We start from the raw sequence: 12254 nt of genomic DNA, 5'->3' as shown, positions 1-12254 counted from the left end.
TCTATGTTAACCATGTACCTTTTTCGGTGAGGCAGTCACATCTTGCTTCTTCTGTGGCTGGGTCATGACTGCAGAAGAAACTTTCCTCTTCCTAGAATCCTCATTGCTCTGCCTCTACTTCCTGCCTGGTCACCCTGCCTATACTTCCTGCCTGGCTACTGGCCAATCAGCGTTTATTTAAAATATAATTGACAGGATACAGACTATTGTCCCACACCAAACAAAGGCACAAATTAATTTTAGGCTGGCATTTTATATAAAATGAGATCACCCCTCCCCCTTTTCTGGTTCTGGGATCAAGTTTTATGCATGCTAGGTAAATGCTTCACCACTGAACTGTATTCCTGGTCCTGAAGAGCATCTCTCTGATGACAAGTCCAGCACATAGCCTGCTTGTGCTGAGGCAGCACCCACCCTCATGTTGAAAGCCACCCTGGAAGGTTTCCCCAAGCCAGTTGCCTTATTTGTGTAAACACTAAGCCCCAATTTCAGAGGCTACCCTCATGGTACCTAGTCTCTCTCCTCCAGAGGTGCACCTCTTGGGCCTCTTATAGTTGGGACAGACAACAGGAGTTGGGCCGCATGCCTCTCTTGGACTGCTCAGTTCCCACAGGGCAGGGTGGTAGCCTAGCCATTCAGCTGTGTCTGCACTTTTTATTTGTTTGAGATGGGATCCCACTTCGGAGATCTTCCTGCATCAGCCTCCTGAAATTCTGGGCTTACAGGTGCACTCCCCACCTGACTCAGGACTAAAGACTGAGGTGTCAGATGCATTAGACCTGAACCCAGAACTGCCTCCCAAATGTGCATAATCTTGATTGGTCATTTGAGATCTCTCCATCCCTCAATTCTGTCATCAATAAATAGAAATAATAAGATACCTGGCTCAGGAGGTCATTGTGAAGGCTGCATGAACGATCCTATGGATTACCTAGTGTAGGGTGAATGTTCCATGCGTGGCAGAACTGCCTCCCAAATGTGCATAATCTTGATTGGTCATTTGAGATCTCTCCATCCCTCAATTCTGTCATCAATAAATAGAAATAATAAGATAGCTGGCTCAGGAGGTCATTGTGAAGGCTGCATGGACGATCCTATGAATTACCTAGTGTAGGGTGAAGGTTCCATGCGTGGCAGTTGTTATTCTGGAGATCATATTCTCAACCTACTTTTCTCTCTGCTATGCTGTCTTGTGCTTTCCTCTCCTCAGACAACCAAAGGTTATAGAATTCACACTCCACCAGCTTGGTGACTTGATCCATTGACCCGTCGTGACTACCATGGACTTTCTGCTCTTGAAAATGTAAAGAAGCTTAGAAGAGACCCCTAAGTCTCAAAAATGAGTCACGTAAATGCCATAAGCATTGCCGAGCACTTAGGAAGCAAACTGAGATGACACGAAGAGTCCAGCTCCCTCCCTTTATCACGGCCTGTAGTCTGGTGGGAGAATGGGATAGAGTTCACTTGGAGAACTGGGATGAATGGAACTGGGGTGAATGCAGAAAAAAAGATGAGTACTGGGAAGGAGTGGTTAAGACACTAGTGATGGACCTTTCCAGTGTGTTGTCCCTGTAGGTGTAAGGCTGGCCAGGCAAGTGCCATCCATGTTTAAGATACGGAGTCAGGGACAGAAAACCACAAGCAGGCGGAACCCTTCAGGCAGGAGCGGAAGGTGGTCCACAGGCAGCAGTCAGGAGCAAAGACTGGGGAGTGATCAACAGAAATGGAAGACCTGCCAGCTCTCAAGGAAGGTCTGAGGTTTCTCTTAGTGGATCTCCCTTAGCTGAGGCCTGCCTCAAACTCACTCTGCAGCGAAAGTTGATCTTGAGTTTCTGATCTTCCCACCTTTACCTCCCTGTGCCAACACTCCTAGTCCATGCAGGACTAAGGCTCAAACCCAGGACTTTGCGACCCTGAGCTCGCTATTCAATGTCTTCCGGCTAGGCCATGCATGGGGTGCACACCTTTAAGCCAGCACTTGGGAGGCAGAGGCGGAAAGATCTCTGAGTTTGAGACCAGTCTTATCTACAAAATGAGTTCAAGGATAGCCAGGGCTATATAGAAAACCCCTCTCTCAAAATAAGTAAATAAATGTCTTCCAGACAGACCCACATTACATAGTCTCCTTTCTTATTAACTTAGATTCAACTGATTATGGGGTCTTCAGTTTTGTCTACAAAATCCCTTTATGGCTACACTGAGGTGGAGTAAGTAGGTAAATGACTGGGCCTATGCACATCACTTTCTTCCTTTTGTCTTCCAACTTTCTAAGAAGAATATCCCTTATAACTGAGACTAATCTGAAACAGGAGAAGGGGAATCCCAAGGTCAATTTAACAATGCTAGCATTCCCCAAAGCCATCAAAGTAAGTGTTAGACAGAAAGACACACACACACACAGGGCCTTTGAGGGAAGACAAGTCAAGGGTTTTTGAGCCTATATGAAACACCAAGTGTGTTACAGATATACGCCATCTCTTGGAGTTCCTTCATCTTTATTTTAGTTTACTGATACAGGGTCTCACTGCATAGCCCAAGCTGGCCTGACACTCAGTCTCTCAATGTCTCTCAATGCCTTGGCCTCCTGGAAGCCAAGATTACTAGTATATGCCACCATACCCAGAAACTTTTCCTCTGTATGCATGAGTTTCTATGTTCAAGATCATCTGAGATTCTATAACTGATCAGATCTGAGGTTTAAAATTTTATCAGCCTGTCTCCAAGTCATCTGATACAGTAAAATCTATATTCAGCCATGCCAATGAACCAAACACATACTATATGGCATGTCTCCTCCAGGATGCATAGACAGGAAGGGTTCCAGCAGCTGGGCAGATGGAAACAATGCCTGAACAGAATCTTGGATTATGAATTTTTTTAAAACACAATTCTGGGCTTATTAACATGTACGTAGAAGACTCTGTGGTGTGGGGCTCTCAAGAACTCCCCAGTCATAAAGGGTGTTGCATCAAATGTCTTGTGAAGCAGCCTGTAGACTTACTGTGACATCCTACATGTCTGTCAGCCCCTCAGCCTGAACCTGGTACTTGGTAAATACTCCATGGATACACTGGCTTTTTAAGCTCCTAAAGGATGTCTATTCCCTGAAGCCTGTTCAGAAATCACCAATGCCTTACCAGTGATTTTAGCTGACAAAATCAGGCCCTTTGTGATCATTGCTTCAAATTTGAATCTTAAAAAAAAAGCAAAGATCGCATGATAACATGTGTCCCCTAAAAGGGGGTACAACTGTAATAGGCTCGGAGTTCAAAGCCAACGTTCAACTATTTCCCCACTTCAGAACTGAAGACTTTCAATAGCATGTAGGCAGCCTTATCTGCTTTGAAAATCCAGTAACCTCGACCTGTAAATGTAGCATGTCCTATATGTGTGTAACGACTCTGCAAGGATCTTCCTCAACTTTCTCCTTCCTGCCTGGTTTATCCAGAACTGGAGGAAGATAGTTGTCGGTATCATAAGAATCAACGCAATGGGACAGAGGCATGTGTGGACAGCCACTTTGACCCCAAGATACTGCCTGGAAATGGTTTTCTCGGATACGTGTACTTCCTTTAGAAAACGGGATTCTATCCAATATGAAAATGATTTAAATGATTTCTCTCCATTATCTCTTCTAATAATTAAAATCCTTAGAGGTTGTTAATAGGATTCTATTCATCTGAAGGCAAATAAATTGAACCCCAGAGAGATAAAGTGACTTTCTCAAGTTCTCTCAGTTAAACAGAAGGAATGAAAGTGGTCTCCCAGCCACGTTTGTTCCAAACATGGTATTTATCAGTGTTTTCTTGCATTCTACCCTCAGAGCTCGGGGCATGTCTCAGCTCTCAGGAAAGACTCTAAGCAAAGGTTATTTTCTTGGTTTAATAGGACACAGTCATGGTAGAGGTCTTGGAAAATGAAATAAAATAACCAATAACCTCACCACTGATTTTGCCTCTCAGTTGTGAGGACGCCAGCTAATTCAGCTGTATTGGTTAAGGGGGAGAAGGTAGCAGGAGAAAAAAACTAAGAAATTCAAAGTCTTGATTTGTTAGGAGCCTTTCTTCTATTCAGCCTGGAATTCTCCACCTCTCACCCCCCCCCCCCACCACATACACACACACACACACACACACACACACGCACGCACGCACGCACACACACACACACATTCACACAGACACAGAGAGGGAAAAAGAGAATGATAAAAAGAGGCCCTCCTTCCCTTTCTGCTTTCCAGTGAGCACTGTTTAAGGCAACTGATTTACCTTGTCTGTCAGCCACAGCCCCCTTATTATAGACCCTGCAGACGGGGATTGTTCCCGCTTTGGTCACCAGCCTATCCACTGTACCCAACAGATCACCAGCACATTGTTCATCCTCAGGAATGTCATGGAATTAGTAGATGAATGGACTCCAGTTGCTCCCAGGTGATGCTCTCTCTGACTTTGGGACCTGTTCTCTCTACAAGATGTGGCTGGCTTTCCTGTCTAGTTCTTATGCTCTTCTTCATCATATTTTCTTAAACGACCAGACTGTAGTATGTATTTTATATCCAATTTTCCTAACCTGATATATAATCAGCATAAAATCTGTCTTAAATATTATTATACTCTAAAATCTTACCATTTCATTGAATGAAAATGGGAGAATGGTACGGATATGAAAAGACCAACCACTCATAGATGCTCCCTCACAGAATCACCACAAGCAGCTCCATGTCCCTCCTCCCTTGCAGCTCATCCCTTTCAGATATAGGCTCAAATGGCATTAGGTTCCTAGAGTAGAATTTTGTATACAATGCGGACTTTTTTTTACATACTTGTACATTTCACTGCAAAAATAATTTAATAGCAGGTTTATTAAAGTTCACTTTATCATGTGATTCTGCATATTTATTTAGGTTGGTGTCAATCTTTCATAATGTTGCCATTGACGGGAGGCAGGGGAAGGACAGGTATAGAGAGCTTGGGTCTTCCGAACGTGGATGACATAAGTGAGTGAAAGGCTCCCCACTCCCTTCGCCACCCAGTCCTGATCCCATCCGCCCCCTCATCCTACTGGTGCTGTAATTTATGGCTTGGGCTGCTTATTTGTTCAAAGCAAATCCCTGGAGGGGTGACCTCCCGATGTCTTCAATTATTACTTTCAATGATGCCTTAGGCAACTGCCTGGCACAGTAGTGCCCTCACCTTCCTGCCTTCTGCCTTGTGAGCATGGAGCTCAGCTGCCAGGCTGGCTATGCCCCATCTCATCCTCAGAGCTGTCTCCAGAGTCCCCCCCCCCAAGAGTCAGATTAACCCCTTTTGTTATAGAGGTAATTTGCCTGGGTTTAGCATTAATAAGGAATACCCCCAAGCAGTTGGGGTCGAAAAGAGCAGACCTGTCAGGCCCCAGGGTTAATTTAATGGCAATCTGTTGGCTGTCTGGGTTGTATATTAGGCACGCGCTCAGTGATATCTTTTGCTGTTTAGTTCTTTGGAACAACAGGGAAATAATATGGATAGAGTGCTCAAAAGGATCAGATGGAGAAAATTGACTGTCAAAATACATCATTCCACTTTCCAGTAATACAGGGCTCCTCACATTGCTTAGCGCCTTTCTCTCTCCTTCCCAGTATGAAGGGGGAAACTTGTGAGCTGAAGCCACACATCCCCCTTTGGAACAGGAGAGAGAAATGGCCTGGGTTTCCGGGCATCGGTGTGAGTTTCCTCCTGCCTTCCTCAGAAGACAGCAAATTTTGCCAGCCAGACTCTCTCACACGTTTCAAGAATTCAGCAAAGTCCTCCCTTGGAAAATAGGACATGAAAGCCCTTGTCAGATTTTTCTCCCAACATCTAGTTCAAGCAAATCAGTTATAGCATAGGACATAAAAGTTCTTGTTCTGGAAAATACCATCGTTGAAATGTAGTTGGTGAGTTTTCAGGGACAAAATTCGAAGGAGGTAGATCTCCATCTCTCTCTCTCTCTCTCTCTCTCTCTCTCTCTCTCACACACACACACACACACACACACACACACACACACAGTAGCTAGTCACTGTTCCTCTAGAGCCAGACAAACCCACTCAAGGAAACTGGTTGGGTGGGGCCGTTCTTCCCAGGATGCTGTGTGGCTTCATGTAAAGAATCCTTGCACAAGCCTGAGTGCAAATCCCAGCTCTACCCCATATCCAACCCGAAGAAATTTATCTCAGAGGTCAGCTAATTGTCTCAGCAAATCTCTTGCCACCAAGACTGATGACCTGAGTTCAATCCCCAGGATCCACGCAGTGGAAGGGAAAAAACCAACTGCACCAATGTCCTTTGCACACCTTGGCACATATGTGCACACACACACACTCAAAATAAATAATGTAAGGCCACAGTCACACAGATGGTTCCGGGTAAGCTCATTGGGTCTCAAAAAAATAAACAAAAACCAAAAGTGTTTGATTATGGGAAAGGAACATAAAGAACAGGTGAAGGGTGGGCATTGGTGGTGCACCTCTATAATCCCAGCACTGGGGAGGCAGAGGCGGGCAGATCTCTGAGTTCAAGGCCAGCCTGGCCTACAGAGCAAGTTCCAGGACCACCAAAGCTACACAGAGAAACCTCATGAAGATGAGAGGTTGTGGGGACGAGGCAGAAATCCTTAATAAATAAATAAATTAAAAAAAAATATGCCTAACTATACATCTGCCCTGTAATCCAGAAGTTTTAGATACTTGCCCAAGAAAAATAAATGCCTATATTCATAAATGCTTATATACAAAAAAAAAAAAAGATGAGAGGTTGATAGGAGCCAGAAGGAGACAAAGGAGGATGGGGTCAAAGTCACCAAAATGTAATAAATACATGAATAAAAATGATAAAGAACAGATTTAAAAAACAAAAGGTTGTTCTTATTAGAGAGAAAAATTTATTTCCTCTATTTTGTCAGCTGTAAATTAGGATTATTAATGGCACTGACTTTGTCTGCCTGGAATGAAGGACAAATGAGACTATAAGACGCTTAGTCCAGGCAAGCTCAGCACTCGGTAAACAACAGCTACGGTTGTGCTAAAAAGGAATAGAATCATGGCTTCTTCCCTTGACCAAACCTGAGTCAAACCCAAGCACTGTAGGAGGGAGACTCAGATCCTGGAGACAAATCAAGTGGCTTCAGATGAAGGGTGGGTGGGAGGCAGGATGGATCTGGAAACAGTGGACAGAGGCAGATCAACTGGACTCTGCTCCAGGAAGATGTCCTCAATGGTGGCAGGAAGCTCCTGAAGGCGCAGATGTGCTTAGGCACTTTGTTTTCTCATCTTCTGACTTCGGGGCTTTATTTTTAGGTCGATAAAAAATAGCTGTGGCTGTAGCACCTCCCTCTCCCACACAGTGAAGATCCCTCCCAGCGCAGCTTGTTTGCTGAGCTATACTTACAAAGGCTGAGAAAGCTGACACCAGATTTTCCCCTACTTACTTTGGAAGAAGGAAAACATGCTTGCTGGCACTGTGGGGTAGGGAGCGACTGAACAGGATCCTCTCTGCTTATCCTATCCAACGACGCCAAGCCCAAGGCGCAGCTTAGCAGCCAGAAAGCACATCAGAGCTGCAGCCTGCAGCCCCTCCCGAACTGTTTGGGTGTCCCAGGTGTGTGTCCCAAAAGCAGAGGCTTAGTTGAGAGGTAGTGTTTTGTTAATCCAGGACTGTGTATGCCCTGTTGAACCAAGTAATCTTTGCATCTGCTTTTGGTAGATGAAAATGTGCCAAAAGGTGATGTTAGCACAGGCTCATACTAATTTTAGAAAGACTGCAACGGGATGATCTAAGATAAATCAAATAGCAAGAGGCACAACCCTGTACAAAGCCGTTGGAACAAATCCCATGTGGCAACAGATCTAGCGGGAACCTAGATGCTGTTAGCTAGTACGTGTCTACACTGGTTTGTACATGGCTACCTTATTGGTGCTAGTAGGACTCAAAATATGAGCTTATTGCATGTTTGTGCCTGTCTCCATGCCAAAGAGGGAGTTGTGTTGCTTGCTTAGGCAGAAGCATCTCTAGGATGGCCTCTGTCAAGCGACTGTTCGTTCATGCAGCGTGGTTTTTTTTTCCAAAGCGTGGCACAACGATTCCTGGCCCACACATTTTCATTTTAATCAGTGTGTGTTCATTTTCATGTAGATGATTAAACCCGTCCCTTCGTGAATATTGGCTGACTACTTAGCTGAGATGAAGAGTGAGGCAATCTAAAGAAAAACATGATAAGTTTAAAAAAAAAACTGGTTATGGGGCAAACATGAGAAAGGCGGCCTGTGAGTAGTAGAGTCGGTGGAATGCAGGTCCCTTGCTCAGCTCTGCTGCACCACAGTATCCACATGACAAGGTACAGCTCGTCCCCAGACAGAACCTCAGCTCCAGCCAGGATATGGCAGGGCATATGCAAGCCCATGCCTTCACTTCTGCTATATATCCTTGGAAAGAATTTGTTTTTATCTACACTGAATTGCTTTTATAAACATAAGCCTAAATGTTTCATTCTGATATATAAGGCTATAGCCTCAAATGTATGCATGCATATGCATATATGTGTACGTTGTGCCTATATATGTATATATACATATGTGTGTGCGTGTGCATATATATGTATATGTGATACATGTATATATGTGTATATATATATATATATATATTACAAAGGGATATACTGGAGAGTGAGGAGGTGGGAATCTGCTGGCTAAAACTGAGTATACCCCACATTATCCCAAACCCTCACTCCACATAGATGATTTCTTTCTGACACTTAAGCTCCCACCCAAAACCCCAGCCCTAGAAAATTATAGCTTATGGAGACTAAAAGGCCTGAGATAATCTGGGCAATTCTAAAATCTCCCAGGCTTTGCACCTGGATATATATGTATGTATGTATTGTATGTATGTATGTATGTATATACATCTACCTCTATATCTATAGATAGATAGATAGATAGATAGATAGATAGATAGATAGATAGATAGATAGAGTGTGTGTATAGGTGAGTAGTGAACATGTTCCTCTGCCTGCCTGTGGAAGTCAGAATACACTTTGTGGAAGTTAATTGTCTCCTCCTACCCATGGGTCTCAGAGATCAAACTCAGCTCAAGCAGGCTTAGCAGCAAGCACCTTCACCTGCTGAGTGTCTCTCTCCCCAGTCCATTAAGCACGTCTCTTGTGGAAACCTCTTGAATGCTCACACAGCCTCCACTCCCAGCCCTGAAAATGGGTGTAAAAGTGCTCTTCGTCATATTGTTGTAAGGATTAAATGAGACAAAGTTCGGGCTACGCATCCTGAGAGACTTTTTAATGACCCTTCCCTGAGTGGCACCTGCTATGGCTCTGTGGATAGTTCACGGAAGAGGATTTGCAGCCTGTTGCAGATGTCATCTACCAACCAAGAGATCCCAGGAAGAGTTCAAAATCAATAGTTGGGCTACAGTGGCACTGGCTGGATTTTTAGCTACTGCTCTAGGGTGGGAGACACTCTCAAGTGATCTCCCGGCCAAGTGTGAGTTCTTCCTCTACACGTCACAGAAGATGAAATAGAATCGAGGAGTCGGGAAACTTGAGTTCATTGAGACAGGGTTTCACAGTGTGGCCCAGGCTAGACTGGAACTCCCTGGTGTGGCCCAGGCTAGACTGGAACTCCCTGGTGTGGCCCAGGCTAGACTGGAACTCCCTGGTGTGGCCCAGGCTAGACTGGAACTCCCTGGTGTGGCCCAGGCTAGACTGGAACTCCCTGGTGTGGCCCAGGCTAGACTGGAACTCGCAGCAATCCTCTTCCTGCAGCTTCCTGAGTTCAGCAATTAGAGTCATGGGCCACCACACCCAGCTTAGACCTAAGTTCTAATGCTACCACTGACTACGGGGTAGCCCCCATCCCTTAAAGTCCCTGAGCCTCAGCTGCCAGAAATGACTGCTGCCTGCTTTTCTGCTAATGGCCTCCCAGTGAGATGCCCCTGTAGGCGGTAGATGCTCCCAAAGCGCTCACAGCAAGGGCCGCTCATGCCCCAGGCTCTCCCCGCTTCTCCTTGTCCTTCCTTTACTCGTCTGTGCCAGATATCGTGGACATCAAGCCAGCCAACATGGAGGAGCTCACAGAGGTGATCACGGCAGCCGAGTTCCACCCCCATCACTGCAACACCTTTGTATACAGCAGCAGCAAGGGGACAATCCGGCTGTGCGACATGCGGGCATCCGCCCTGTGTGACAGGCATACCAAGTGTGAGTACCCGGCACAAGGGCCCTGGGGGAGAGGTGTCCTGGCCTCTGACATGTGGGAGGAGGGGGCCCTGGAAGGGTTCCATCTCATTTAACACTGGGACTAAAGAAATCACAAGTGTTAGGCTGACTGGGGAGTCAGCCCCACATTTATTGTTCCTGAGAAGGGGAAGCCCCATGTTCAAGTTGGAAGCACACAGATGCAGGGAGAACCCTGCCAGCAAGGGCTGAGCAGTGGGATCTGATCTGAATTCTCTGTGGAGGTCATTCACTGCTATGGGGAGGAAGAACGGCCCTGGGGAAACAGTGAAGAGACTGTTAAAGGGGGGCGGTGACAAGGAAATGGGGTGTCGTGGTCAGCAGCAGAGAAATCCAGATTGGTCTCAACAGCAGAGTTTCCCAGATTTGTGGACTATGAGGGGTGGGTAGTGAAGAAACAAGGGAGATGAGGGAAAGTTCTCAAACTTCCTAGTGCTGCGACTCTTTAACACGGTTCCTTATGTTGTGCTGACCCCCAACCACAAAATTACTTTCATTGCTACTTTAAAACTGTAATTTTGCTACTGTTATGAATCATAATATAAATAACTGATATGCAGAATATCTGATATGTGACCCCGTCCCCCAAAGGAGTTGTGACCCAAAGGTTGAGAACCATGGTATGGTAGCAGCAGGAAAGGAAGAGGTAGGAGTAAATGCAGGGTTAGGGGAAAGGGGGAGGAAGACACACCCAAGGATTGACATGAACTGTATATGGGATGGGGGCTTCCAGAAGTCTTATTAGGCATGAAGCATTTGTGTTCTGTTTGGGACCTGCTGAGTGTGGGGTAACCTGAGCTACCTGGGAGGGTTCTCTCTGGTAAGTGAATATGGAACAAGGTGGGAGGGACCCTGACCCACAGATATTCCTGAGGCGGGGGGGGGGGGGGGCAGCTGTGATGCCATCACAGCCAGTGTGGCAGCAACCAGCCTGGGCTTTAAAGTCAGGCAGGCCCACATGAGTCCTGAATGCAGAAGAACAGACTGTGGACTGACTGGCCGGTTGAGCCCAGCACTCAAGCTGGAGAATGGACAAGGCTTCCGAAGGTTTTTAGATGAGAATGGTTTACAACAGTACTTGGGGAGGAGAGCTGAACTCTGGCACTTGGTACCCATGTGACCTCGGGTAATCTTCCTGAGCCCCACATCCCCCACAGGGCATGTGGGCAGAGATCCACACTGTTACCTGAATAAGATAGTGCTGACATCTTCTGATCATGACAAGACAGCATCCAGAATGGCTCCCATCCTCCTCTGAACCCCGCCCCCAGGCCTGTCACTGTTAAGGTACTTAGAACCCCTACCCTTTTACCGGATACAGGAGGCCCCATTACTCACTATTCAGATTTACCAAGTACATGCCATATGCTAGGCACTACATCCAACTCTGGAGACTCTAGGGTGAGCAAAAGCAGTACTTCTCTGTCTCTCGGAGCTCGCTGTATTAGCCAAGGTCTAACAGAGCAGGGGGAATGGCAGGTGGCATGCATAAAGAGATTTATTATTAGAAACTGGCTCACATATGAAGACTGAATCCTGAGATCTGCAGCCAGCAAGCTAAATTTCTGGGAGAGGGGACAGTCTTACCCACGTGCCACCGGGCTGATGAGCCAAGAGTCTCAATTCGACTGCAATGGGCAATCACCATAACCCCAAACCAGTCAGGTGGAGAGAGGCTCTGCCACTCACAAGAGGACCAATTCTTTCTTTCGAGCAAGCCTTCACCTTATTGGATGAGGCTCCTCCACATTAATATTTATTCAGTCTATTGATTTAAATGTTAAACTTATCCCAAAACACCCTAGCAGAAACACCAGAATGTCAGACCAAGCAGCTGAGCATCTGTGACCAGTCAAGTTGACAGAGAAAACGAAGCACATGGAAAGGTAAAGACACCTGCCTCTGTTAGAGGATCACGAACACCTAGAGCATCGCCGGTTTCCCAAGTGGCATGAAGCATTGCACTGACAGCTAGCATCATGGGGACCTTA

At 46.0% G+C, this 12254-nt stretch overlaps 1 protein-coding gene across 4 annotated transcripts in view; it reads left to right on the top strand.

Moving 5' to 3' along the window:
* Positions 1-12254, top strand: part of LOC121442259 (serine/threonine-protein phosphatase 2A 55 kDa regulatory subunit B beta isoform) — a 409241-nt gene that overhangs the window by 361244 nt on the left and 35743 nt on the right. For all 4 annotated transcript variants that reach the window (XM_041643737.1, XM_041643738.1, XM_041643739.1 and 1 more), the window contains one exon: positions 10063-10227. In XM_041643737.1, the coding sequence (XP_041499671.1) occupies positions 10063-10227 (165 nt within the window). The remainder of the gene's footprint in view (positions 1-10062; positions 10228-12254) is intronic.

The sequence above is a fragment of the Microtus oregoni genome, unplaced genomic scaffold, assembly GCF_018167655.1.
Source record: "Microtus oregoni isolate MIOR12 unplaced genomic scaffold, Mior012 000088F_ref0000325, whole genome shotgun sequence".
Taxonomy (NCBI): Eukaryota; Metazoa; Chordata; class Mammalia; order Rodentia; family Cricetidae; genus Microtus; species Microtus oregoni.
The sequence above is the reverse complement of the archived record's forward strand: the minus strand, read 5'-3'. Positions and strand labels throughout refer to the sequence as shown.